Here is a 26,361-nt window from a genome sequence, read left to right as displayed (position 1 = left end):
ATTGTATAGATAGGTATAATACTGCACTGCAATGCACGGAGCACTGCAATGTACGGAGTAATAGGTGCACAACTACGGAGTACGTGTACTTATATGCGGAGTACGAGTAGAGTTGGTAAAGTATGGGTAGGTACTTACTTGCTTGTGCTTGCACCTAAGTACATGTCATGTGTGATGCGGCGGCGGCAGCACTAGAATGGCGCGCACACGATTCTTACTTCCACAACCACATCCCCCCTCACTCGCCGAGGTGCCAGAGCCGACCCAACAACAAGAAACGATGCTGCCGAGTTCAACGAGAAGAGCGCCCGTAGGCTGCTCGACAAGGACGGCGCTGACCCTTGCCAGGCTGCGGAGCACCACCCGACCACCCTTAGGTACTTACATGCACTGGCAAGTAATCGATGTCCAGCAACTCGGAGTATGCAGTCATGAGTACAAGTACCTCGGACGACGCCAACTCCAACCACCACCACTCGTGGCCCCTAATAGGTAGGCAGAAGTCCTTGGCACGGCATATTTTTCGTGACAGGGGCCTTCGGGCTGACTTGCATGCAGCCACACGGACTCACCGATGTCGACCATTTCAATGGAGATGGGCGGGCTGCCTGTTGGCCCGCTCTGCTAACAAGGGTAATGGGACCCTGATAGGACCCTGCCGACGGCCTATCAGCGCTGCGTTGCTCACGAGAAGCACACGGGCGAGCCGGCCGCGGAGTTGTGCGAAGCAGCGGTGACGTTGACTTTGCATCGAAATATCCAAGTCGCGAGGGAATCGCCGGCTCCAACAAAGTGTGCTCGACTTCATCATCTCCTCGTCCTCTTCAGCCTGCCTTTTGTTTTTGTTGCCTCGTTCGGAGTCGAACCATAAATGCACAAGCGACGCCGCACGGCAATCGACCGCTGCAGAACAGACGGCGACGATCAACGCGGCCTGGGAAAAACTTTTACTTATTCGGTGCACCGTCCATCACGACCCTTTGATGCCGGCCTTGCCTAACTGAAATGACCTGAACTCGGCTCGTGCCGCTGCTCTCGAGGCCTCTGCCGAGACCAGGCTCTCGAGACCTTGTTCGAACGTGAGGTCAGACGAGCCGGAACGAAACGACGTCACCGGCCAATCTTCTTCGTCCCTTTCTGCTCGCTCGGCACGCAACTTGCGTCCCTCGCTGATGAATCCCATCTCTCCCGCGGCCGACGACGGTGCGTCTGTGCCCAGTCAAAAGGCCAAACCTCTCGCATCCGACCTGGTAGACGACTCGCCACCTCCCTCAAACCGATTCGCCTTCACGCCCGCCCAGCTGCACACCCTCCTCACCTTCCGTAGCTTGGCAGCTCTCGACGTCTTTGGCGGGGTGCGCGGCCTTGCTGCTGGCCTCCGCACCGATGCCGTCGCCGGTCTTGGAGTGGATGAGACCGACCTCAACGAAACCATCGCCTTCGACGAGGCCGTCTCTGCCGGCCGGCAAGGCCGAATGCCAGCCTACCAACCTCACGAGCCGCTCCCCCCTGTACCTCATGCGCTGCGGGTAGGTGATGGTCACGATCGGCCCTTCGCCGACCGGAAGCGAATCTTTGGCACCAACCAGCTACCTCGACGTCGGCACAAGTCCTTCCTCAAGCTGATGTGGATTGCCTTCAACGATAAGCTCCTCATCCTTCTCACCATTTCCGCATCCATCTCCCTCTCCATTGGCATCTATCAATCGACCAACACCAAGTTAGGATCCTCGAATATCGACTGGGTCGACGGCGTCACCGTCGTCGTCGCCGTTGTCATCATCGTCCTGGCCACGGCTGCCAACGATTGGCAGCAAAACCATAAGTTTGAGAAAGTCAACGAGCGAAAGCGCCAGCGCGAGGTGACCGTCGTCCGCTCCGGCAAGGCCCAAAAGATATGGTGCCACGACGTGCTTGTCGGCGACGTCATGCACATCGAGGCCGGCGACGTTGTCGCCGTCGACGGAGTTCTCATCCAGGCTTCGGGGCTTCACATCGACGAATCATCCATCTCAGGAGAGTCTGGCCTCGTCCACAAGACCGTCTTGGCGGACCACGATGCTGAGCATGCCGTGCTTGCCGATCCTTTCATCCTGAGCGGCACCACCGTCACCCGTGGCGTCGGACGCTGTCTGGTGACGGCCATTGGTGCCAATTCAACCTACGGTCGCACGCTCATGTCCTTGCGAGAAGATGTCCAAGAGACGCCCCTCCAGGCGAAGCTCGGCCGCCTCGGGAAACAACTCATCATTTTCGGCGCCGTCGCCGGATTCATCTTCTTCATCATTCTGTTCATTATTTTCCTGATGAGCCTACAGGAACCCCACCCCAGGGGCGCTTCCGGCCAAGCCGAGATCTTCTTCCACATCCTCATCCTCTCCATCACTGTCGTCGTCATCACCGTGCCGGAAGGTCTCGCTCTCAACGTCAGCGTCGCACTGGCCTTTGCGACAAAGCGGATGCTCAAGGACAACAATCTGGTCCGGCTGGTTCGCTCGTGCGAAATCATGGGCAACGCGACCTGCGTATGCTCTGACAAGACGGGCACTCTTACCCAGAACAAAATGACCGTCGTGGCTGGCCGTATCGGGTTGGAGAATAGCTTCGACGACACCGGCACCGTCGCCATTGGAATCGGCGAGCCTGCACCCAGCGTTGCGACGCCTGGGCGCAACTCATCATCGACTCGATTTGCCGCCTCGTTGTCGAGCGAGGTCAAAAGCCTGATCAAGGACAGCATTGCCCTCAACTCGACAGCATTCGAGAGCGACGAGACGTCCGATTCAGAGTACTTCGGTTCCAGCACAGAAACGGCGCTGCTCAAGTTTAGTCGCGATCACCTCGGCATGGGGCTGTTGAGCATGGAAAGGGCCAACAACGCGATCCTTACCATGCTGCCATTTGACTCAACTCGAAAGTGGATGGCAGTCCTGGTCAGGCTGCCCAATGGGAGGTATCGATTACTCGTCAAAGGTGCCGCCGAGGTGGTGTTCGAGTACTGTGCCTTTCTTGTCGACGATCCGACCTATTCTCTCACGGCCGACCGCCTTTCCGAGGATAATAGGACTGCCTTGCGCGAGACCATCATGGACTACGCCAACAACATGCTGCGACCGGTTGCCATCGCCTACAGGGACTTTGACGCGTCGGAGGTTTTTGAGAACCCAGAAGACGACCCCGCCAGCATCAACATTGAATGGCTGGCGTCCGGATTGATCTGCATCGGCATATTTGGCATCCGTGACCCTCTCCGTCCTGAGGTCGTCGAGTCGGTTCGCAAGTGCCAGGATGCTGGCGTGTTCGTGCGCATGGTGACCGGAGACAACTTCCTTACCGCCAAAGCCATTGCAGTAGAGTGTGGCATATTCACAGCCGGAGGTGTTGCTATGGATGGAGCCACATTTCGCAAGTTATCTCCCTCGCAGATGGACGCCGTGATCCCTCGACTGCAAGTGTTAGCGAGATCAAGCCCGGAGGATAAGCTGCTCTTGGTTTCGCATCTCAGATCCATGAACGAAACCGTTGCCGTCACTGGTGACGGCACAAACGACGCTTTGGCCCTCAAGGCTGCCGATGTTGGCTTCGCCATGGGGGTCCAGGGTACGGAGGTAGCCAAGGAAGCAGCCTCGATCATCCTGCTGGATGATAACTTTGCATCCATTGTGAAGGCGCTTAGCTGGGGGCGAACTGTCAACGATGCAGTGAAGAAGTTCTGTCAGGTATGCTGCAAGCTGAAGTGTCTCTTTCCGCTGCATAACCGAGGAAATGACTAATATGGTTCCGGAACCTCCTTTACAGTTTCAGTTCACAATCAACATCACGGCCGGAATCCTTACAGTCACCTCGAAGTTCGCGGGCGAACCCATCTTCGAAGTCGTGCAGCTGCTTTGGATTAACCTCATCATGGACATATTCGCCTCGCTCGGATTGGCGACGGACCACCCTTCGCCTGATTTCCTGAAACGAAAACCGGAGCCACGGGACGCGTCCATCATTAGTATCACCATGTGGAAGATGATACTTGGTCAAGCCATCTACCAGTTGACCGTCGTTTACACCATACATTACGTTGGGTGGGACATTTTTGATGTTGACACGCGCGGCGAGAAAGAGGCTCTGCAAACGATTGTGTTCAATATTTACGTGTTTATGCAGTTCTTTAACCAACATAACTGCCGCAGAGTCGACAACAAGTTGGACATCTGGTACCAGGGTGTTTTGCGCAACCCTTGGTTTATCGGGGTGCAATGCCTGACCCTGATAGGACAATTTATCATCATATTCAAGGGAGGCGAGGCCTTCAACACCGTGCCTTTATCTGGAGCGCAGTGGGGATGGAGTGTGCTCTTCGGCATCCTGACGTTACCATTAGGCGCCTTGATACGGCAAGTACCCGACCGTTATGTCCTGGCATTCTTCCTCTTTGTCAAACGAATATATCTCGCCGTGACAAGGCCGTTTCGCCCACTCTTTTGCTGCTTCTCGTGCTTTTCCAAACTGCGCGTACGAAAACGTCGCTCGTCGAATGGCCCAAAGCAGGAGATGGGCACGGCTGACGACATGACGTCTCAGAGGATCCTTTCGGCCCAGAATTCCAATCAGGTTCAGGATACGGCCGCAGCAGACGATTCAGAAATGACGAAGACGAAACCAACGGTGGATTTGCCAGGAATTATTGAAGCTGCCAAACTGGGAAGGTCAAGTGGACAAGACGTTTTGGAGCTGCACCCACAAACTCTCAAGGACGACCCCATACTTATGACAAGAAGCGACCTTACAGTACCCCCGAGCCAAGACCCGGTGCTCCAGAGGTTCATGGCTACGGATTTGGAGGCCGGAAACCGCAGAAGAAGCATGAGTATGACGATGACAAGGGACGTGTGGGTTGAGCCTTCGCAGGCTGCCCCAGCGCGGCTGCGTGAAAAACGAGGGCTGACTTGGGAGGGACTGTTGCGATCCAAACGGAGGTGACTTTAGGACGAGCTGAAACTGTCTGTATTTCAATCAAATCCGTCCATGACTGCCAACCAGTACATGTCACCTGCACATGGAGAGCTCATACATCCCGTGCACTGGGAAACCAGGTTTCGTTACTTATTCATAACAGTTGCATACATTTAGCATAGCAGCATCACACATGAACCATCAACGGAATGAAGAATCAGAAACTGGAGTATTTCATCTCAACATTTTATTTGTAGCAACATGCGATACTGTGTCATGACTAAATGAAATGCAAGTTCATGCGCTACGATCGCTTGCCTTCGAACCATTCGCCTCCGCTCAAAATGTGGTACAGGAGTCCTCTGGCCCGCAATAAGTCTTCAAATGTACCCTCTTCGGCATTCATGCCATTTTCGAGCACAACCATCCTGTCCGCGACCTGCATCATTTCCGTGCTGTGCGTGATGAGAACAACGGCCATTTTGGGATTTGACTTGCCCGGTCCATGCATAAGGTCTCGTATCACCTGCCCAATGAGTGCAGAGTTCTCAGAATCAAGAGCACTTGTAGGCTCGTCCAGGATGAGAAGCAACGGACGACGAATGAGTGCTCGTGCAATGGTCAGGCGCTGCGCCTGTCCGCCAGATAGGGTCTGGCCGCCGTCACCGACGACAGTGTTGTAGCCTTCTGGCAGCGAGGTGATGAATTCATCTAGCCCAACTGCCTTGGCTGCAAGGATGATGCTTTGGCTCTGGCGGTAGGGCGAGTTGGCTGCGAGGCCGTACACGATGTTATCGGCGATGGTGGCAGGGAAGAGAAAGGGTGCCTGCGAAACGAAGGCCATGGTTGTGGAGCAAAGGTGCTGCATATCGATATCGGCGTACGAGGCGTTGGCAAAGCTGAGCGGAGGTGGGCGCGGTTCGGGACTGAATGAGTGAGACGATGGCTTGTACAGACCAAGGAGGATGGAGGCAATGGTCGACTTGCCACAACCCGAGCGGCCGACGATGGCTATACATTCTCCGGGTGAAATGTCCAGAGAAACGCCTTTTAAGACTCCTTCATTGCTTCGGTGATAGTAAGAGAAATCCAAGTCGTGTAATCGCACGGGAAGAGGACAGTGTAGCCTTCGCGACCAACTTCCTTTCGCGGGGCGATCTAGAGGCAAGTTCGCGTAGCTTAAGAGCTGCGCCGCCGTAGCTTGGGCCATAGTTAGCTGCGGCATGGCACTGCAAATATCCGCAGCGGTTCCTATTCCAAACAGCAACAGGTTCACCACCTGCAGCATCTCTGCAACACCAAGTTGCTTGTCTCCAGCGAGCAAAACCATTCCGTAGTAGAACACCAAAGCTGCGAGAGGGTATGGCATGGACTGATACAGCCCGAATAGCCAGCTGGTATAGGCCGCACGCCTCATGCCAACACAGAGTGTCTCTTTGGCCGACTTGCTGTGCTTTGCCGAAAAGTGTCCTTCAAGGGTCAGTGCCCTCACAACACCGATGTTGACAAAGGCTTCCAGCATCACCGCACTGGAATTTTGTGCGCTGTCGTTGCACCTCTCTTCCCATCTGCCACTCACCGTTGCGTATCCTTGGACGGCGCCCAGGACCAGGGGTAATGGAGCAAGGGCTACCAGGGTGAGCCTCCATGAGATGATGGAGGCCCAGATGACTGATATCGAGAGAATCCCACACACGGCAATGACGATGGGTAAAAAACGCCCGACAATATTGCGCATCTCCTCGGCGTTCCTTTCCAGGCACTCGACCATGCGACCAGCGGAGTGGCCTCTCTTGTTGAACCACCATCGTGGTTGCTGGAGGATTCTCTTCATTGCCTCAAGCCGAATATTATCGACCCATGCCTGCCCTGAGCTTTCAAGGAGATATCGGCCTGCTCCTGTGAATAGGCCATCCGCTATTGCGACCCCGAGGAGTGAAAATGCCCAGTTCCTACCCCGGATTACCCTGTCACCGGAGGCCCACATGACGCCCAAAAGCTGTGCCAGGCAATATGAAAATGCCGGAGTTGTCACAGCTTTACCAAAGCAGGCCAGTAGACCCAGGACGAAGAACAGCTTATTCATCCCCTCCAGGTTTGGCCAGACAGTTCTCAGTGTCGACAAGACGTTGCATCCTTCATGTACCGTCTTGCCAAGGGTTTTGTCCGGACTCGGATTGTGATCATCAGATCGATGATGACCGATTGCCAAACGCAGCTCTGAAATGTTCGCCCGGCGCTCAGAGGCACCAAAAATGAAGTTCTCCTTTAATAAATTGAGCTCATCCAAGCCAGAGCTCGCCGAATCCGGGGAGTGAATGGGCTTTACTTCTCGATCCTTGAAAAGTAAGTCAGACAGGGTAAAGAACTTGGATTGGACGAATGTAGAAAATCGACACCGTTGTGTTTCCCATAATTTTGTTATTCTTTCTTCAGATGCTAGATGTGGACAGCTTGACATACATGCCGATGGTACTGGCGCGTTGGCATCGTCAACGCGACGCTCCGTGGTCCGCCAGGGTGCGGAGAGATTGCAGCACACGAAACTACCTCGTGGCTCCCATGAAAAAGAATTAGACGCTGACGATGGCAAAAATGACGAGGAATCGTTAAATGAGAGTGCACGGTTTCGATGCGTTGTTTTGCCGACATCAACTGGAGGATCGACCAGCGCAGCTCGCGGGGAGGAATCTTGAGAAGAACGGCCTTCAACCGTGCACGAGAGATGGCGCTTGAGACCTTTCTCAACTATGGAGGCATTTGCCATGACGTAGATGTATTCATCATCGTTGATCTCGGATAAATCGTGCGTGATGACGATGGTTGTCTTGCCTGTACGCCACTGTCGGACGGCGTTCATGATAAGCTCTCGATTGATACGGTCAAGGCCACTTGTCACTTCATCTAGAACCAGGATGGTGGGATTTCTTAGGTACGCGCGGGCCAAGGCAACTTGCTGCATCTGTCCTCCGCTCAAGCCGTGGCCGTCCGACCCAACATTCGTGCTGAGGCCATTCGGAAGATCGGCAATGGTTGATTGTAGTAAGGCGAACTGGCAGGCACCCAACACTTCTTGATGTGTGACATTTCGAGGGTTTGGGTGGCCAAGAGCAATGTTATTGAATAAGCTGTCGTTGAAAAGAATGCTTGACTGGTGAATTATAGTGACATTCTGGCGGAACCACGAGTTATCGAGCATGTCTATGCGTTTGCCATCGATGAGAATCTGGCCAGCAGTCGTGCTGTACAGTCCAGCAACAAGACAACCAACAGTGCTCTTTCCGGAACCACTCTCGCCGACAACAAAGGTTGGCTGACCGGGAGTGAAATGGAAAGTTGACGAGCTGAGCGCTTGTACAGTCTCGCTTGACGGGTACGTAAAGCTAACCTGAATAAATATCTGTCAACAACTGCCGAAAGCTGAAGTTGTGAAAAAGTTACTTACATCCATTAACTTCACGTGGCCGACACAGTTTTCGAGCCAAATACTGTCGTACTGTTCGAGACTGGGCTGGCTCGAGTCCGATGTCATGATAGACAAAGAGGCCCCGGCGGCCTTGCCTTTGGAAAGCACAAGCCAATTCGGTACCAATGCTTCGATTCCTTGAAAAGCTGCCAGTGCCGAATAAAAGGTTGTAACAACATGGCCAGGGGGCAGGCCATCATTGACGAGCACAATGCCATACCAGAAGCCAACAACAAACATGAAGACGACCCAGAAGCCGACGTATCCAATTTGTACCGAATTGCATCGGGCCTGCACGAGGTATCGCCGTGCCGCCAGCTGGAGTGCAATGGAGTACTGCCGCATATCGTGGCCTAGGCCATCGAAAACTTTGACGATGTCAATGGCGTTGATGGATGCCGTTGCGAGCTTGGAGGCTGTCGCCAGATAAATCCTCTGTGCTTGAATGGCAGGTTCCAGCTGTCGAGTGGCGAGAGCAAGGATGATGAAGGACACCGGAAGAGTCGAGAGTAATACAAGGGTCAGTTTCCACGAGTAGTAGAATGCTATGGCGAGAGATGCGCAAGCGGTTGCCATGTCGCAGACGAGGAAGCCAAACACCTGAGAGGAGGCAAACTGAAGATCTCTTGTCTGCCTGCGAGGACCAAGTCAGTGTTGCAGGACAGTTTCAGTGAGTCAGAGAGCCGAGACGTACGACTGAACGCTCACCAGGAGACTGGATATGCCCTGATCCAAGCCAGCAAACCAGGCCAGGTCACGGGAGAGTAAGCGATGGAACATTTCGCGACGGGCACTGTCCGCTTGCAACTCCCCGAACGCGACCCAAAGACCAAGAAAGGCAGTACCAGCTAGCCAGTTGCTGAGGCCAAGCCCAAGCAGGACAAGACACCACTGCGATACGGCCGTCATAGCACTATCGCCGTTTCGGGTTCCGGTTCCAAACTCGGAAATGATGTCAAATACTTTGCCCAGTATGATGGACAGGACGGTTCGGATGGCGGCAATGACCATGGAGGCCAGCACAGCGGCCATGAGCACGCCCAGATGCGATCGGCAAGTAAAGGAAAACAGGCTTCTCCATGAGCTGGTGGTTTGCCGGGTTGGGGTCGCAGGCGGCGATGAGCGAATGTGACACGGGACCTCGTCCACAGAGGATGCGTCTGTCGCACAATTCATATTTTTCAGGGGTTAGATTGTTGCTACGCTGATTCGCTTGGTATGTCCAGAGAGTGTCGAAGCCATCGAGATGCCAGCTATTCGCCCAAGGAAGATTGAGAAGTACGATGGAGAGGTGCAGCTTCTCGTAGAGTTGCTATCCATACAGTGCAATCACTGACGCATATGCCAAAATGACAACAATGCTTACCAGGAGAGACAAGCACTGTGAATCCCTTTGTCCCTCAGGCATTGTTCTCGTGAACCCCCTCCCCAGTGCGTGCGGAAGTGCAAGCGTACAACTTCAGCTCGTGCACTGCATTGCATGGCCAACAGAGGATACAATCGCCGAGGATAAGTGAATCAGGCAGGTACGAATCCGGTGCATTTCTCTGGTGGAGGTTAATGCTCTCAAGAGCGGCGTTGCGGCCAAAGCGATTGCGCCGCCATGACGGTCAGTCCGTCCCAGTCACACATGGGTTGCGTCATCCTTTCGGAGGAGAGCATGAACGAAGGAGAGCATGCCATTGCAGGTGAACAGATGGGCAATTCAACGAGCATGAGACAGTAATGTGGGGGAGAATTCTATTTGTCGAATACGCAGCGCGACCTGAGGAAAATATCGTTGGCTTCCAAGTTCGTAGTAGAAGGGGAGGGAGGCGGAGCAGGGCAAGGAATACATGAAGACTGAAGAGCTCAACAGTGATGGAGGCGCCGATGGGGGGTTTGGACACATACAGTGAGAATACGGACATAAGTAGTGTAAATACGCACTGTATTGTACTGTACGGAGGACGGAATAATACCGTAATACCGCTTGATGTCATTGAAGCTAGGAAACGAATTGCCCCACGCAGACTTAAGGATTTGACATTCTTCACGCCCAAGGCCCGGATCCATCAGCTTCGTTTTGCAAGATATCCGGTATCAAGCAAGCCGAAACTTCACCTGCCACCCATAACTGGAGACATCAGAGGAAGGCAACATCATGGATCCCATGGAGAGCATGTCGGGGGCGCCGGTGCCCAAGGACTTCAATGCCGAGGAGGCAATCAACATGGAGGAGGTGCGCGCATCGAAACTTCTGCAAGACCTCGCTGGTGATCACTGACGTTCAATGGTAGATGGAGAAGCAGTTTGCCGTCAAGGGTAACCCGTCCTTCCTCAACCACTGCTTCGTGCCCGGACGTCGACGTCGACAGCCGATGCTAATGCCTCGGCGACAGTGGTCCAGCACATGCAGACGTACTGGTCGATCCTCGAAAAGATGAAAGGGTCAACCCTTCGGTTGACCAAGATGGACGACGACATCTACAACCACCTGAAGCAAGAATTCCCCGAGTTCGACCCGGCTGCCGTCGTTGACGAAGATGAGATGAAGAGCCCGAAGGGCAAGGAGCGCTGGAGGAAATTCATGATGGCGTACGAGAAATTAATTGACGATTACAACTTTGGCACCATGGTCCGCAACAGCGCCAAGGTTGAGTACGATGAGGCCTCGACCATTTTCGGTAGGTGAAAAGCGGCCTTCAATGCACGTGCGCGACACCTGCTAATTTCGGCAGTCCCGCGGATGCAGTTTTACGCCATCGAGATTGCTAGGTATGTTGTCGCTGTGCTGGCGCTGTGCTGGCGCCGTGCTGACGTTCGGTCGAATGCACGACGGATGATGTATTGACTTGCCATCAGAAACAAGGCTGGTTTGAACGACTGGATCTACGAGCAGGCCCAGGCGGAGAAGCAAAAGGCAAAATGACGAACGCGGCGATCACAACGACTTGCAAGCGGCCCTTGACCAGAATCAGCAGCCACGCCACCCTCAGGCGGCAGCATAGAGGCCGGAGTTTGTACAGTTGCACGATCGGCATGGGCCCGGTTAGGGTCCGGTTCAGTTGGACAGAAAGAATGTACGGCGGAGTTCGGGATACTTGGGCTTCTGAGTCGATCTTTTCCGTGGACAGAAACTGAATAGGACATCACAGGCGCCGTACCCGCGAACACAGAGTGCCACCTGCGTGACAGTACAATGGAAGGACGCAATGCCGGTTTGCTGACGCAGCGCTTGCCTGGCTGCGTTGCTTACAGCTGCACATGCCAGTAATACAAAAGAGTCCAGCACCCTCCCACAAGGCTGTCGGTTATGTCACGAACACCTGGTTGTTATGTGCCGATGCAGGTGACCCTCAACCTGCATGACAGGTGACCGGCCATTCGATAAGCACTGGGAGCAAGCAAAACATAGGATCGACTCGAATTTCTTATCGGTGTCGCCTCTCGATTTCCACTCCAACGAAACGCGCGGCGGAAACATAATTGTTCGAGGTACGCTGCTCGTCCTCGGACTCGTTGCCATGCAACAAACAAACAGTCGCGTTTCATTCTCCGCCCATGCCCAGGTGTATTCTATCACTCTCGAGTCCCCCTCTCTACCGAGTGTCTCCAAAGTCGCGTATTGATAGGCAGTGTGGTCCAACGCGAAATCCCTCGTCGTTTTTCCGAGTTCCCTCTGGGAGTGGATGAAAGCTCCCAAACTCGGTGAGAACGCGACAGCCAGGAATAGCCATGGAGCCGAATCGTGCCCGGCGACGTGTCAGGCGCATCGTATCTACCGAGAAGCCGACGACAGGAAGGAAAGGAAACTCAATCTCGGCGGTCCTCGCAAAGCAAGAACCTGCTCGCAGGTCAGACCTCCCGCCTTGGGACCGAGTCGTTGATGTTGTCTACCATAGGCAAAGCCACAGCGACGAACGGCGCCGGAGCACGAGCGAGAGGGAATTTGAACAGTACCTCGACAGTTTCAATTGTGGCCGCGCCAAAAGTAACCGGAAGCTCCGGTCGAATAAGCTTGCTCGACTGCCGGTAAGGGCTAGATTCCGTATCTGTCAATATCTTGTTGCCACTCCGCGAGATGGCCATTCAGACAAGCCAGTCAGCTTGAACCGGCATTCGCACAACAGAGACTGCTGGGAAGCATCCGAATTTACACCTTTAAACGAAATCCTCTGTCATATGGGGCCTTTTCTGGGCATATCGAAAGCGTTCTCTGCGGATATCCTCGTCACGCTCCTCACGACACGCACCTTTCACGTCACCCTGTCGCCCTTTGTCGGACCCCGTTTAAGCCCCCTGGCTACGAGCTGGCTCAACAAATACGGTCCTTATATGCAGAGCCTGATCTTGGAAGTCGACCTGACGCGGCTCGGGTTGGGACCTCTTCATTCCGAGCGGTTACGACCAGGTTTGCGCAATCTCGAAACGCTACTACACGATTTCAGCATGTCGCAGTTGCGGAGGGACAAGGCCTTGCCGCTCAAAAGCTTTGTTCTGTTATGTCGGCGGTTCAAGACGGACAACGGAGACGGCGAATCAACCGGACGCTATCAGTCGGGCATCAACATCAAGGGATACTTTCCGACAAGTCAGGCTCACCGAGGTGATGATTCGATTATCGCCACCGATTGGGAAGTCGTCAGAGCCGCGAAAGAATCGTCCAAATTCGACAACGGCAGCATCGGTAGTGGTGATAGCTTCCAGCACGCCTCGCCGACGACAACCATAAGTTCCTCAGTTGCCTCTTCTTCGTCTGATGAACGAACGCAGCCACATCAACGTCAGGATGCATTTCGCATCTTCAACCACCTCGCTCGATTACGCTCCCGCATCGACGCATTACGCATCTGTGGTTTCACAGAGCCAGTCACTCACCAGATCCTCGAAATACTTATACCGCATTTTCGCAGTATGCCCGTCCAGGAGCACGGGTACCGCATTGCACCATCGACAGTATGGCCTTTGCTACCACAACAAACGGCGTACGTAGATGGAGGGCCCGGCCTTGGTGTTGTCCTGATGAGTGCCGGGAACGATACATCTCAACATCCGCACTGCATGCGCAGGGGCCCGTTTCTGCCGCCACCTCCAGTGGTATATACCGTTGTGGAAACGCACCAGCATGCAGTGGCGGATCGTGACGATGCACACAGAGGCGCATGTATGGACGAGAGGATGCACAGAGAGCCTAAGTGCCCCCCAGTCGTTGACGAACAGCTTCTAACGATCACATCAGCTCGGAGAGGAATGAAGAAGGGAAGAAATCAGCGGTTGTGGATGAGCAAGCACGAAAAAGACCGGGTAAGGGAGGGTGCCCAGGTGCAGGCCATCGCGTGTGCGATGACCAATACATTGTAAGCTTGGTGCTTCTAGTTCTACTCAGTATGTGCATGGCAGCCGGGCGTAGAACTTTCCCTTCTGAATCATTGTCGTTTGGCTCTTGGCAACAGTTAGATGAGAAGCCAAATTATCTTATACATGATGGGGTTACCACCCGGCGTAATATACTCTTTCCCGTTGCTGGCCTTTCGAGTTCATCTGCCCCTCGTACAAATAATGGCTCAGTCTCCATCTCAGAGATTGACCATATATTGTCGTGATGGAACATGGGTTTGGCTTGCAGCTTGGACCGAAAATGTCTGACGTGTGCATGAACTACATAAACGGATTGCCATTGGTATTGCTACAGCAAGCTTAATTTTTCCTCACCTGTACGTGCTCGGTTGCTTTCCTCAGATGTCCACAATCGATTGTTAATGTCTTTAAAAGCCGCCTCATCAAGAAACCCGAGAGCAGCATGAGGATCGAAATTCCGAGAGAACGGCCGCTCACCGTGGCTGTGTGGCTGCGGCAGCTTCTTGCTTAAGAGATTCGGAGCTCCCTTCCCTACTTCCCTCCCCGGTCCATTGCTGGATGACCGCTGGAATGGGCGTGGTGAAGTGTCTTGAGAGGGCTGGGTCAATAGAATCTAAAACTGTCGTCATGACCTTGGGGATTGAGATTGCGGCATTCATCAAGACCTCGTACGTCGTGCGTGAGCCGTGTTTTTCTTGAGATCGCTTCTCCAAAGGCTCCAACAGCCGGTATAGACAGCACGGTCTTGTTAAAGAGGCGAGGCCGTCGCAATCTACTGCAATGGATAGAAGTGTATGTGAAGAATAATGATATATTTCAGAGTCAGCTCTCGGTCGTCATTTTTGTCCTTCGGTAGCACTCTCAGATGGATAATCGGCCGTGGCCAACACCGAATTCACGATGCAGAGAATTGGGAAGTTTGCACAAGGAATTCGCCGAGTCGGTCGTGCTAATGATGTCGCCGCTCTGAGCATGCCGAGGCTTGAACGCATGGATGCATTGAATAGTGTCACTCCGGGAAGACTGAAGTTGGATAAACCTTCTTTTCCGCTGGTGCGGGAAGGAGATCATGCCCTTCAAACCGCATTGCCGGCTTTTGACGAATAGTGATCTAGAGCATTCTGCTTTCTTGGCGGATACAACGTATACTCGCCTAGTCAACATCGTTCAGTGTCGTCTCCTGCCATGAGTCTAACTTCTCTATCGCCTCGTCCGGAGCTTTCTCCTTGTTGGGCGACTCACGTTTCCGTCCTTTCTTTCCGCTTGCTGCCACGGCCCGCTCGGCCGCACCCTCCTTGATGAAGCCGTGCTCGTCGACATCCTCGTGGAGGAAGATGGTGAATACTAGTACCAGATAAACTTCACCTGTCATCTTATTCCGCAGGACGTATCTAAGTGAATGTGAGCGCCTGGAGGTGTGGTTAAATTGAAGGCTCAAACTGGCGACAGCAGCACAGTGGCATTATTGTGTAACATCATCATCGCCGCCGACAACTCACCTGAGACCCTGGCCGTCCCAGTACTTGACAATGGGAAGCTGGAATCCTGGCAGCCTGAGCGACAAGGTGGAAAAGTCGATGTAGGGGTTGAAAAAGTCGAGGCCGTACGTCTGGCCATACTCGAAGACCCAATTTTGCTTGCTGTCGTCCCGAAGCGCCCACTTCATGCGCGCCTTGCTGTTGTCAGGCATGCCTTTGTCGGCCCTCGCCTGTTTGCCTTTGTCATCGCCGCCCTCCTCGAACCAAAGCCCACCCTTCTCTTCGTCGTACTCGCCTTGTCCGACGTGGATGGCATTGAAGGAACTGAGAGCGGGACCATACAGGTGTGGCCGGTCCGCGTAAGCATCCCCATCGAGCCCAGGGTCAATCCACCACTTGACAATGCTCATGGCCGTGTTGAATCCCGGCGGCAGCCTATCACGGATGGGGTGGTCAAAGTCATTGCCGAACTGCAAGTCGGTTCCGCTGATGCCAATCTCTTCCGAGGACGCAGGTTTGTGCGGGGTGAATCGAAAGGAGATGCTGTACTGGTCTTGGTTGTAGGCATGTGGTTCCATCAAGAAATACGTCGACGTCGACGGCGACCCGCGAGGCAATCCTTGATAGTTTTGTATCCTCACGTTCAGCTCAACGTTGGCCACATCACTTTCGATTATGAGGGGATCTGCTCTGTTAACGGGGACGATGACGTGTGATGCCTCGTCGTAGCCGGCGCCCGCAGTGACGCGAAGTATGTATCTCTCCGCCATGTCGAGCCAGTATCATGCACAGAAGGTGGACTTTTGTGTGATGCAGCGGCCGAGTGTGCAAAGAAGGAACTGCATACGTCATGCCGTACGGAGGCTTCCCGGATGAACTTGAAGGTGTGCAACGGCAAGTCACGTGCCATGACGAGAACAACGGCAAACGAACTACAAGGCGAAGCCGAGGCTACACGGTTTAATCGACAGGCCAAATGGTAAGCCTAGGCAAAAATGATGCAGATTAGTTCAGGATATTCCTTCAATTTATCTGTTATTCCACGTCTTGAATATTACGCAGTTTAACGGTAGAAAGCGCCATTGTGCATGACGAATCAGGTGGGACATTCGCCCTGGTGATGGTGTTGACAGCATCTTCCACTGTATTCTGGCAACACCACCTTTTGCCAGGCCATCTCCTAGCTAGCGAGCATGCCTCACGGTCACTGTCCCCACCAACTTCGGATCTCTTGTTGGCTTCCCAAAATGATCAGCGATAGGCTCCATTTGACGCAGAGCCTGGCGTTCAAAGGCACCTGACAACGGGCCCTTGCAGTAAATACGCCAACGTCGCTTCCTTTGGAGAATCGATATATTCCTTACATCCTGCGGTGAGATTTAGCAACAGTATACCCGTGCGTCTAGTGGATAGTACCAGCTAGCAGGCATTCTGATTTCTTTAAAATAAATAGTAAAAAAGGGTTATTAAAATCGACGGGCATCTCACCTCTCCACGGGAGTAATTCCTAGTAACTTCATGCCATTTTCCAAGACTTGGCGGGCGCCTTCATAGAGTGCAGCTCGGCCGAGCATAATATAACGCCCCTCATTTGTTCCTATAACTTGTACTACGTCGTAGGACGACGAGAACTGATGTGCCAGTCGGAATAGGTAGGTAAGGATAGTGCTTGGCTCAAGGTTTCGTAAAGCTGTTGCGGTTACGTCTGGATACTGCGACATCAGACGCAGCAAGTCTACGCAGTGTCTCTTTTCCGTCCCGTTGTCGAGTGTGGTTGGATGGTCCTGGATATATTTGGCAATGTCCTCTTGCGCAAGTCCGGCTTTGCGCAATGTGGAATTCAGTCGGGCGTGGCAGTACTGAAGATATGTTCCCGTATTCCCCTCAAACGATGTCATGTGTGCGATATCGACTGGGTAATTGTTGACTCGCTTACCGGACATATCCTGCACCATGACGGCGGATATGCCGACAATGTCGGAAACAGATTCGGGGTCCTGCACCTGCGCGTACTTGGCGGCATTGCGGCGCATCACCTCGTGCATGGCTGCTCCGGTCTGATCAATAATGTCTCCAAGTAGTTTCACGTTACCTAGCCGTGAGGACATACCGATGACTTTGCCAAAGCTCACATGCTGCAGGCGAGCAGCAAGGTCGGGGCGTCCGATGAGCTAAAGAACTTTGATGACGCGCTGGAAATAAAAGATCTCGCTCGGACGAGACGACGTAGATCATCTTGTCGAAGCCGTATTTTTTCTCCCTCTCCAACACGGCCGCCACGTCCCGCAGTAGATATGTGGTGCTGCCGGTGCGCCCGCGGACGACGGCAATGTGGAGCGGCTTGGCATTGTGCTTCTTGAAATCTATAACCCACGACCCATTATGCTCTTCGTATACCCCCTTGTCCTTTAAATCGCGCTCGACCTCGTCGACAGTGGAGCTCTTCACCTGAGATTCGCCGGAATATTCGTCAAAGGCGATGTTGAGGCGTGTATAGGTCGACGTGTATCTCTCGATGCTGATGTCACGAAAGCGCCACCAAAGCGCCAGGGCCTCTGGATCACCATCTTCCATGCGACGGAAGTAGGCATTGCGCTCGGCGAAGATGCCACGGGACTCGATTTCGCTGGTATCACGGCCCTCGTCGCGGGCCTTCTTGCTCTCGTCTTGTTCAGGCTTGAACTGGGCGTTGATTTGGGCATAGACGTCAAGCAGATGTGTAAGTGGCTGGCGGGCTAGCTCCTCCTCTGAACCGAAACGCTGCCAGCCAACAGCCAAGAGGCCAAGCTGCTTGCCCCAATCTCCAAGGTAGTTGAGCTTAATTACATCCCATCCCATTTTCTCGTGTAGGTTTGAGATGAAGGCGCCGATGATGGTGCTCCGCAGATGTCCGGCGTGAAACTCCTTGGCGATGTTGGGCGACGAGAACTCGACGATAACCCGCTTGCGACCGGAGCGGCCTGCCGAAGGGTCATGGAGGCCAGCCTGCAGATCGTGTCCGTACGATCTCTGACGTTGGAAGACGAAGGGGAGAATAAGCCGATGGAGAGAATTTGAAGTGAAGAAAATGGGTAGATGGATCCCAGCGGCGTTGGGAATTTGGAAGAGTGGATGACCAGGCGGAAAATTTGCGGCGAAGTCGGCACATTGGTCGGCTGGCGACTTCTTTCCCTTGTGACGCAAACGTGGTACTGGTATCGTCAGATCGCCGTTGGTCAACGTGCTTCAGGTCTGGATGGCATCGTAGGCGACGCAACGCTCGCATCCGGCGAGCTTGGAAGGTATTTCAGCTAGGTAGACGCGGTAGATGTCGACGGGTCGGCCGAGTATGCAGGTATAGGGCAAGCCCTGGTAGGGATGGGATCCGTGCCGAGCCCTTGAAGCAGGGCACCGAGAGCTTCCGGTGTGAGAGTTGACATGTTGCGGCGAGTCTCTATGTATTTATAAATGCGTTGTCTTCTTGAACTTTCACAATCGATGGTGGAGAATTTGGAGCTTTTCAGCCGTTTACTTCCTTGGGCGGCGGTGTGCGAGTGTGGGGAGTCATCCTTCCCCGAGTATTATCCTTGCTCCGAATTCCGGGCTCGAGTGACGGCGGCGGCGAGTGGGAGACGCCTAGATACGAATCATGCTGTCAGGTACGCGACTTTGTGGTGTTGGTGGTGCAAACATGCGATATATGACACTACCTCCATGCCTGACCTCCTGCAGGGGTTATCCCTCATGGTTTCTGTTTGGTCCAACTCTTTCTAAAACTGAAAGTTTCAGGACAAGGCAACATTGAACTAGATCATGAATATTCTTCTGAGGGGGTGACGTTCATTTCTGCCTTGTTGTTTGTGTCGTCAATATGACTCACTCGGGTGCGAGACATGACGTCCACCTTCAACAGAGCAATCTAGGTGTAATAAGAGTTAGTTAGATCTGGAGGGACCCGCTCGGATCTGGTCCGGGGTATTAGGGTGGAGATTCAATAGGCGACATGGTACTGTGTAATACTCCATACATCCATCTGACAGCCTTCATGATCTTCATCACTCAAATACTTTGCCTGAGGCACCTCTTCCAGTGAATGTTTGTTGGTAGTACAGCATATTTAATCCGCTCTCTCGCCCAGGGGGTCGAATGTCCTAAGTCACGTGCCATGTTAGGGGGGTCAAGACCCAGATCGCCTGGTGAGGGGTTACTCTTTTCAAGCAAGCATGTGTGCACCTCTGTTCTTGTGACTATGCCCTCTTTGCAGGCCCTGCCATCGCCGTACCACTGAGATCCTAGTATCTCCTAACAGGCGGGGTTGCTCTTACGAGGCAAACCCCGAAACACCTTCTCTGCTTGTCATGCGAGGCTCCCAATCGAACCATCACCCAGGCAAAGACAAGCACCGAATCAAGTCGAGAGAGCTTCCGGCAAGGTCTAAGTACAACGGTTGCCCTCAAGGCCTCTTCTCCTTGACACGGCTTCGATGATTGGAACTTCACTTGCCGAATGGATATTCATCCGTCTCTCTGTCGCCTGCTTTCGCTACGCGCCGCTACTTTATATCGGCATCTTTCTGGTCATCAGATTTTTGTTTTGTGATTCCCAGCTTCTAGGATGGCCATATCTTCTGCTATGCAGTCTCCTAGCCGCCGAGGCGTTGTTTTACATCACAGTTCAGCGCCCCTACGCGCGGAGGTTGGGCCAAGCAGCGGTGCATCCAGAGCCGCTTTCTTCTCAGCAGCGACGTATCCTGTTCGACCGATGCATTTCCAACGTGCCTGATCACCAGCTCTACCTGCGGTGGTGGTTCCTCGGCGCCAGTATTGACGACATTTGCAGAGACAACCTGCGCGAGTTTCTCCTGTGGGCATTCTTCGACGCGACGGAGCAAGACGTTAGACATGACGACTCGATCCAGCAGGAACTGGACGAGTACATTGACATCATCGAAGGCCAACTCGGTCGTCGGCTGAGCCTCGGCCGCGGTGAGGCCAAGTGCCTACGTCTCACGCTCGACGGCATCACATCTACCTACCGAGGCCTCCTGTGGTACTCCATCGTCTTCCTTGTTGACCAGCTCACCCACTTGGCCATGCTCTCGCATGGCTTCCAGTTTTACGCCCGGTCTCCAAGCGTTGCTCTGAGGACGATCCCTCCAAGGCCGCAAGAGCTTATCGCCCTGCGTCGATCGCCCGTTTCAGACCTGAGCTACTGGTATTATCCACACTGCCGCACAAACGGAGAGCTTCCCATCGTCTTCTTCCATGGGATCGGCATCGGTCTCTGGACATATATCCGCTTCGTAGCCGACTTGCGCGCGGCCAAGACTCGGGGTGTCATTGCCATCGAGCTGCTTCCCATCTCCTTCCGTCTCACAGCACCGCCGCCCGACAAGTTGCGGTTCCTGCTTCAGATGGTCACAATTCTCGGTCACCATCAGGGATGGGATAAGTTTGCGATAGCGTCTCATTCATACGGTTCCGTTCTGGCCACCCACATGCTCAGGTCGCCAGCTCTGGGCCACCGCGTAGCTTCCATTGTTCTCATCGATCCCGTCACGATCATGCTGCACCTGCCCAGCGTCGCTTACAATTTTACCCGCAGGTATCCCAGCAAGGCAAACGAGTGGCAGTTGTGGTACTTTGCCAGCACAGACCCCGGTGTTGCGCATTGTCTCGGTCGCCACTTCTTTTGGCGCGAGAACATTATATGGAAAGACGAGCTGGTATCCTCCGGGAGAAGAGCGGCCGTTTGTCTGGCTGGAAGGGATCTCATCGTTGACGTCGCTGAGGTTCTGCAGTACCTGAAGTCCAACGACCAGGATTCGACCATTGAGGTGCTCGTCTTCCCGCATCTCGACCACGCTCAAATATTTGACGATCCCTCGGCTCGCAGGCGTGCCCTTGACCTGGTAAGCTCGCACTGCAACAGTGGGGCGTGATCATTACGCAGCAGTATGTCCGGGGCCGACATTGGCGAGCCATTGCTCACGTCAAGCAATCCGCCGTGCATGTTGGACCAAAGGGCGCACTGTAAGCTGCCATCGATCCTTGCCCCCCAACGGTGTTGACTGGTCTCGCAGCATATGTCTGGCCGAGCCGATGGTAGTACCACGCATTGAAGCCGTCGAGACTTGTTTGATGATGCATAATACCGTCCGAAGAAGAACAGTGGTTGATCCGTGAAAGTGATCGTAGGGGACCTTCATTCAGGAGCATGACTCCCAGTCGGTCATTCCGTCCGAATGTAAAGTTCTGGTACGGCGATGGAGTTGGCATCGGTAAATACTGACAGCTTCATTGAGAGTGAAGGGCAGGGCCAGATAATCCTGAATCGAAGCAAGCTGTGCACAATGCCCTACTCCCTGGCCTGCTCCCTGGCGGCACGCCCGTAAACTTTACGAGAGTTGCTTTGCATCGTATCAAGGCACGTGGCGTCATGCTGTCAGTCATGCGCTCCCATTACACATTTCTGTCTTCATTACCTCTAACCTCTAGGGTGCAAAAACACTTTGCTCCAAAATAGGTGACTGTCTGGCCAAACGAGTTGCGCAGCGTGATGCTGCATCGCCAACGGCCCAACATCCAGGCAAGTTCATATGATGCCCGCGACTTTGCAGACGGCCCGCGGAAAAAGTAGTTACATTCAATTCTGTGACAAGGAACTTCTACAACTGGTCGTGATTTCGTTGCCTCTATCTGCCATGATCGCTTTGCACTGCTCATCATGCTCACTTCACCCGCGAAGGTGCAGTGCCATTTCCCGCGCTTCATTACCCAGGGATCCCGAGGCCAAGGCCGAGGCGTTGGCCACCCCCAGAAGAACCGCCGATATAGGCGGCAGCTCCGTACGTGCTAAGAGTCGCCGCACCCCCGGTTGCTGACCTCTCCCGCATTCTGCGGCCGTCCATGAGGCCTCTCAGGCCTCGTTTCTGCAAACCGATGACACTGCTAAGCTCGGCGTTCCAGACGAAGCGTTCCATGTCACTGGCGCCGATCTCCGAACCCTGCTCGGAACCACTGACGCTGGTGGCGGAGAGTTCACCGCTAGACGGACGATTCTGTTGCGGAACTTTGGTGTTAAGGCTCAGCCCTCCAGCGGTTGACGCCAGATCCGACAGAGACGACCCGTTTGTCGAGCTACCATCTGCCGAGTAATTCGACGCCATTACGTGAGATTCGTTCTCGGAGCCGCTGATGAAATAGTTCGGATTCAGCGATCCGTCGATGCCTCGCCCTCCCCCGGCCGCCATGGCCGTCGCGTTGAAGACGGCGGCGGCATTTCTGCTATCCAGAAGAGCATGCAATCGCTCGACGATGGCTTCCAGGAGGCCGTCGACCCGGTAAGGTCGGGCAATCTGAAGCAGAGAGCACAGTATTTGCGGCGTGCAGAGCGGGGAAGTCGGCAGCGGAAGGGAGCTGGTGTAGAGAAAATGCAGCAACGCTTGCACCGTCAGGAACGTATGTGGCAGGTAGAGACATCGAGGCCTCCCATTCGGTGGCAGAGATCGCGGAGTGGGAGTGGAGTTTATGTTGACGGGGTTTCCGTCGCCGCCCTGGGTTGATCGGCCGCTCTGCGCCGATGTGCTCGATGTCGAGGCCGAGTGTCCCGAGTGCCCAGAGTATCCGGAGCCGCTCGGCGATGGTTCCGCCGTGGTTCTCGGACGAGGAGTCGCGGTCATCGCCGACGCCCTCGCAGCGTTGCTCGAGTGGCCTGAACGCAGCGTCACGGCATCGCTTCCGTCCTGGGTAGCGGTTCCCTCTCGGAGCAGCTGAACAAAGTACGGGCCCCATCGCCTCGCCAGTATCCTCGAGTTGACCGGTACACGCTCGCCAGCGATGCAGAGAATATCCATGTCGGACAGTTCTCGCAGATTGAGAGCTTTTTCTCCCAGCTCCTCACTGGCCCTGGAATGGAAGCGGCCGCCTGCCGTGTAACCGGCCTTGCGTGTCAGGCTGAAGCCGCCGCCCGAGTACGGGCTGCTCGCGGAGATGAAGCCCGACATGGGGTTGGTCTTGCGCGGATTGTCGTAGAACCCAAACGCTTCCAGCTCCACCATGCAGACATTCGAGAAGTTGATGCGCCGGTGGTTGTAGTCTTCCACGAGGCTACGCTTTCTGTTGCCCAAGATGACAAAGGTATTGCGACGATTCCACAGGACGCCCCTATTCCAGCTGCCCTGGCTGAAAACGCTGCCGCCAGCATCAATTCGACTCCAGGTAAGCGTCCTCAGGTCCAGCGCCCAAAGGGCATATTCTTGCTTGGAAGAGGTGAGATAGGTTCCGCTGACGACGAAATGAGTGTCGATGATGCCGCCGTTGGGGAAACGCAAACCGGGTGGCGAGTAGGTACCAGACATTGGTCGCTCCGTCAAGGACCCGTCCGAGGCACGGATCTGAAGCTCCAGCTTTACGTCCAGAAAGTTGTAGTTGGAGTAGATGAGCATCGACGAGCCGAGTTCACGCGCCTCCAGGCTGATGCCGCCATCCAGTCGCTGCGAAGCGCCTTGATTCGGCTTGCCAATCTTGGCCGTCACCGAGGGAGGCAGGGGAGCGACGACGCTGCGGTATGCACCGCAGCTCTTTCCCAGAGACTGCGTCGACGTCCATTTGAGGCTCCGAAGATTGAAGACGCTAATCTGCTCAATATAGTGGTTTGCGCCGTCCTGGCCGCCGACGACAACCATCTCGGCGCCACCGGTGCCGTCAATGTTGATGCCGATGCGGCCCTCGTTCGGGTTGGCCGATGACGGGTTGTGCTGCAGTGCGGACAGCGGAGCGTGCTTGGAGGAAAAGGCGGCCGCCGACGAAAGTATGCAAGCGCAGTGCGCGTACCGACCCTGGGGAGGGTCTTGGGCTGGCAGGTATGTCCACCTGTTGCTCCGCGTGTCATAGACGTAAATGTCGGACATGACGGCGACCTCGGCCTGCTGCTGCTCGCCGGCGGCGGCGGCGGCAGGCTGGGTCGGTGCGGGAGACATGCCGCCGTAGCAAACCAACTTGGTGTCGCCAAGCGGACACATGGAGTGAAAATACCTCGGAGGAGGCAGATCTCCCGCCGCCTCGAGCTTGGTCCAGTGTCGCCTGATCAGGTCGAGCTCGAACAGGTCGGCCGTCAGCGGAGCTGGACGACTCCTGGACAAGGCCCTGCCGCCAAAGACGTAGAGTTTGTCTCCCAGTATGGTGGTGGTGGCACCGACGAGCGGAGGGGGTTCCCGGCCCGTCGTGCGATGCACATTGCACATCAACCCTGACAAATGGGCCGAAGAACCCTGGGGGGGTCCGCCGATGGGGGTCGCGGCGGCCTGCGCTCTCTCCTGAGCGGTTGCCGCCGCCGTCGTCGCCGCTGCCGCCGCAGCGGGGCCGTTGGTTCGCGATGCCGTTCCATCCCTTGCTTCGTCGGCGGCATCATGCCTCACCGAACTTGCCAAGCTGCTCATGCTGCTATTCACGTCGGGGGCGTGCCGGTCCCGGGCGCCATACATCTGATTCGAGGAACCCGAATCCGTCGTGCTGGTCCGGCCGTCCATCTTGGGTTTGGTTGAGCGGCCTTGGAAGCGATCAATATTCGGACGAAGACGGTTGCCGACGCGACCGGTACCACCCGCCAACAGCGCGAGGGTCGTATAGGTCGGCGGAGAAGGGGGTTGCGGAAGAGGCTTGTCAAGACTATGCTTCAAGCTCGACTGCGTCGCATGCTGAAGTGCCGACGCCGACGATGATCTGCCAGTCGGTAGCCGCTGGTGGGAGTGGCTGGCGTTTGGCGAAGGCCAATCGAAGCCGAGAACGGAGCCTTTTCGGGGTTGTTGCCTTTTCCACGGCGCTTGCTGGACTCCCCGATAAACACCTGGGTAGCAGTCTAGGTCGTACGGGTCGGACGGCGGCTGGCGCTTGCGCTCGTGGGTGCCAGAACCAGGGAGAGAAGGAAGGCCTGTTCGAGGCGACTTCTGTTGGTTCGTTAGCCTTGCGGGATGAGCCATGGTGTCCGCGACGGCTGCGCCAAACGGCGCGTCATTCGAATGAGGGAAGCAAGCAAAGCGAGGGGAATGGAGATGGGATGGGCGATGGACGAGCACGAGATCTGCCGCCTGTCGCGATCACGCCTGTCGCGATCACGCCTGCCCTTCCCACAAGCAGACCAGGCTCTGCGCCGATGAAGGTGACGATGCGGATGCGACTTTGCTGCGTGTGCAGAGAAGTAGCAGGCACGGCCTTTGCACGCAACCGGTCAAACCACACTGGGTAGAGTCGATGAGGGGAGAGGGAGGGGGAGGGGGAGGGGAGGGGGAGGGGGGGGGGACGGAGGAGCGACGACTGCCAGCATAGACATGGAAAGACGGGAGTAGAGGAAAGCGTTGAATGAAGCAGCTGGGAGAGTATGAAGCAGCTGGGAGGGTGTGCACGGTGGGGAGAAGAATGTCGAGCGCAAATTGCAGGGGAACACACTGGCAAGCAGCAGAGAAGGCGTGGGAAGTCATACCGAAGTGGCTTCGCGGCGGCAGAAGGTTTCGAGAACGGCGCACGTTCACGGGGAGACGGGGACAAGGACGAAATGACGTCGCGGTAACGAGCAGAGCCGTGCCCTGTCGCAGAACAATCAAGGGTGCCGAGCGCGTCGACGGACAGGAGGCGTGTGCGGAGCGAGAAAGGGCCTTGCGAGTTGTCAAGGGTGGCGCCGCGAATGTCGTCTGTCCGTGCTTTCTTCTGGTGCTTTCTCTCTCGAACCCCCCCGGTCTCGAGCCTCGACGGACCGTCTCGTGCGTCGCAGGTACCGGCCAAGGGCAAAATTCAGAGGTACGCGAGACGAGGCTTTCGGGAGCGGCCAGCCGTTTCGCCACGGCGCTGCCTTGCTGGTGCGTGGCACTCGCTCGGACGGAGGGTGGGAGTCGGAAGAGGCGAAGGATTCTGGCGGTGAGTGCAAGGCTGGTGGATGTCAGTACAAGGTCGACAAACTGCCAAGCACACACTCTGGGCTTCCGTTGTCGGTGCTGGCGCTCTCTCGTTTGATGGGTTGAAACGGGCGTCGACGCACGGTGCACGGGCAAACACCAGCAAGTCGACGGTCGGGCGAGGACGACGAGGGCGGACGGACGATGAGCGGAGGGGGATGCGGCAGTGGCGAGACGATGGAGCGAGGAACTTGCGCATCGGCAAC

General features: G+C 55.1%; 8 protein-coding genes across 8 annotated transcripts; 4 read left to right on the top strand and 4 right to left on the bottom strand.

The window, feature by feature from the left end:
• Positions 1 to 1,172: 1,172 nt before the first annotated feature.
• Positions 1,173 to 4,971, top strand: DCS_04672 (P-type calcium ATPase; the record flags this gene model as incomplete). The annotated part of the gene is made up of 2 exons (XM_040801979.1): positions 1,173 to 3,719; positions 3,799 to 4,971. 2 exons carry the CDS (start codon positions 1,173 to 1,175, stop codon positions 4,969 to 4,971), a joined length of 3,720 nt encoding a protein of 1,239 aa, XP_040657012.1.
• Positions 4,972 to 5,248: 277 nt separating this feature from the next.
• On the bottom strand, positions 5,249 to 9,586 carry DCS_04671 (uncharacterized protein; the record flags this gene model as incomplete). Its single annotated transcript, XM_040801978.1, has 3 exons — positions 5,249 to 8,332; positions 8,390 to 9,044; positions 9,105 to 9,586. The coding sequence occupies 3 exons, from the start codon at positions 9,584 to 9,586 to the stop codon at positions 5,249 to 5,251; spliced, it is 4,221 nt and encodes a 1,406-aa protein (XP_040657011.1).
• Positions 9,587 to 10,553: 967 nt separating this feature from the next.
• On the top strand, positions 10,554 to 11,321 carry DCS_04670 (DUF757 domain-containing protein; the record flags this gene model as incomplete). The annotated part of the gene is made up of 5 exons (XM_040801977.1): positions 10,554 to 10,631; positions 10,690 to 10,714; positions 10,768 to 11,076; positions 11,131 to 11,167; positions 11,255 to 11,321. 5 exons carry the CDS (start codon positions 10,554 to 10,556, stop codon positions 11,319 to 11,321), a joined length of 516 nt encoding a protein of 171 aa, XP_040657010.1.
• Positions 11,322 to 12,127: 806 nt separating this feature from the next.
• DCS_04669 (uncharacterized protein) lies at positions 12,128 to 13,753 on the top strand (the record flags this gene model as incomplete). Its single annotated transcript, XM_040801976.1, has 1 exon — positions 12,128 to 13,753. One exon carries the CDS (start codon positions 12,128 to 12,130, stop codon positions 13,751 to 13,753), a length of 1,626 nt encoding a protein of 541 aa, XP_040657009.1.
• Positions 13,754 to 14,903: 1,150 nt separating this feature from the next.
• Positions 14,904 to 15,998, bottom strand: DCS_04668 (uncharacterized protein; the record flags this gene model as incomplete). Its single annotated transcript, XM_040801975.1, has 2 exons — positions 14,904 to 15,159; positions 15,250 to 15,998. The coding sequence occupies 2 exons, from the start codon at positions 15,996 to 15,998 to the stop codon at positions 14,904 to 14,906; spliced, it is 1,005 nt and encodes a 334-aa protein (XP_040657008.1).
• A 714-nt stretch (positions 15,999 to 16,712) lies between these two features.
• DCS_04667 (arginyl-tRNA synthetase) lies at positions 16,713 to 18,647 on the bottom strand (the record flags this gene model as incomplete). Its single annotated transcript, XM_040801974.1, has 3 exons — positions 16,713 to 17,399; positions 17,452 to 18,451; positions 18,529 to 18,647. 3 exons carry the CDS (start codon positions 18,645 to 18,647, stop codon positions 16,713 to 16,715), a joined length of 1,806 nt encoding a protein of 601 aa, XP_040657007.1.
• A 1,043-nt stretch (positions 18,648 to 19,690) lies between these two features.
• DCS_04666 (alpha beta hydrolase fold family) lies at positions 19,691 to 21,148 on the top strand (the record flags this gene model as incomplete). The annotated part of the gene is made up of 1 exon (XM_040801973.1): positions 19,691 to 21,148. One exon carries the CDS (start codon positions 19,691 to 19,693, stop codon positions 21,146 to 21,148), a length of 1,458 nt encoding a protein of 485 aa, XP_040657006.1.
• Positions 21,149 to 21,979: 831 nt separating this feature from the next.
• DCS_04665 (regulatory protein ral2) lies at positions 21,980 to 25,186 on the bottom strand (the record flags this gene model as incomplete). The annotated part of the gene is made up of 1 exon (XM_040801972.1): positions 21,980 to 25,186. One exon carries the CDS (start codon positions 25,184 to 25,186, stop codon positions 21,980 to 21,982), a length of 3,207 nt encoding a protein of 1,068 aa, XP_040657005.1.
• Positions 25,187 to 26,361: the final 1,175 nt, after the last annotated feature.

The sequence above is a fragment of the Drechmeria coniospora genome, chromosome 02 (genome assembly GCF_001625195.1).
Source record: "Drechmeria coniospora strain ARSEF 6962 chromosome 02, whole genome shotgun sequence".
In the NCBI taxonomy this organism is placed as follows: domain Eukaryota; kingdom Fungi; phylum Ascomycota; class Sordariomycetes; order Hypocreales; family Ophiocordycipitaceae; genus Drechmeria; species Drechmeria coniospora.
The sequence above is the reverse complement of the archived record's forward strand: the minus strand, read 5'-3'. Positions and strand labels throughout refer to the sequence as shown.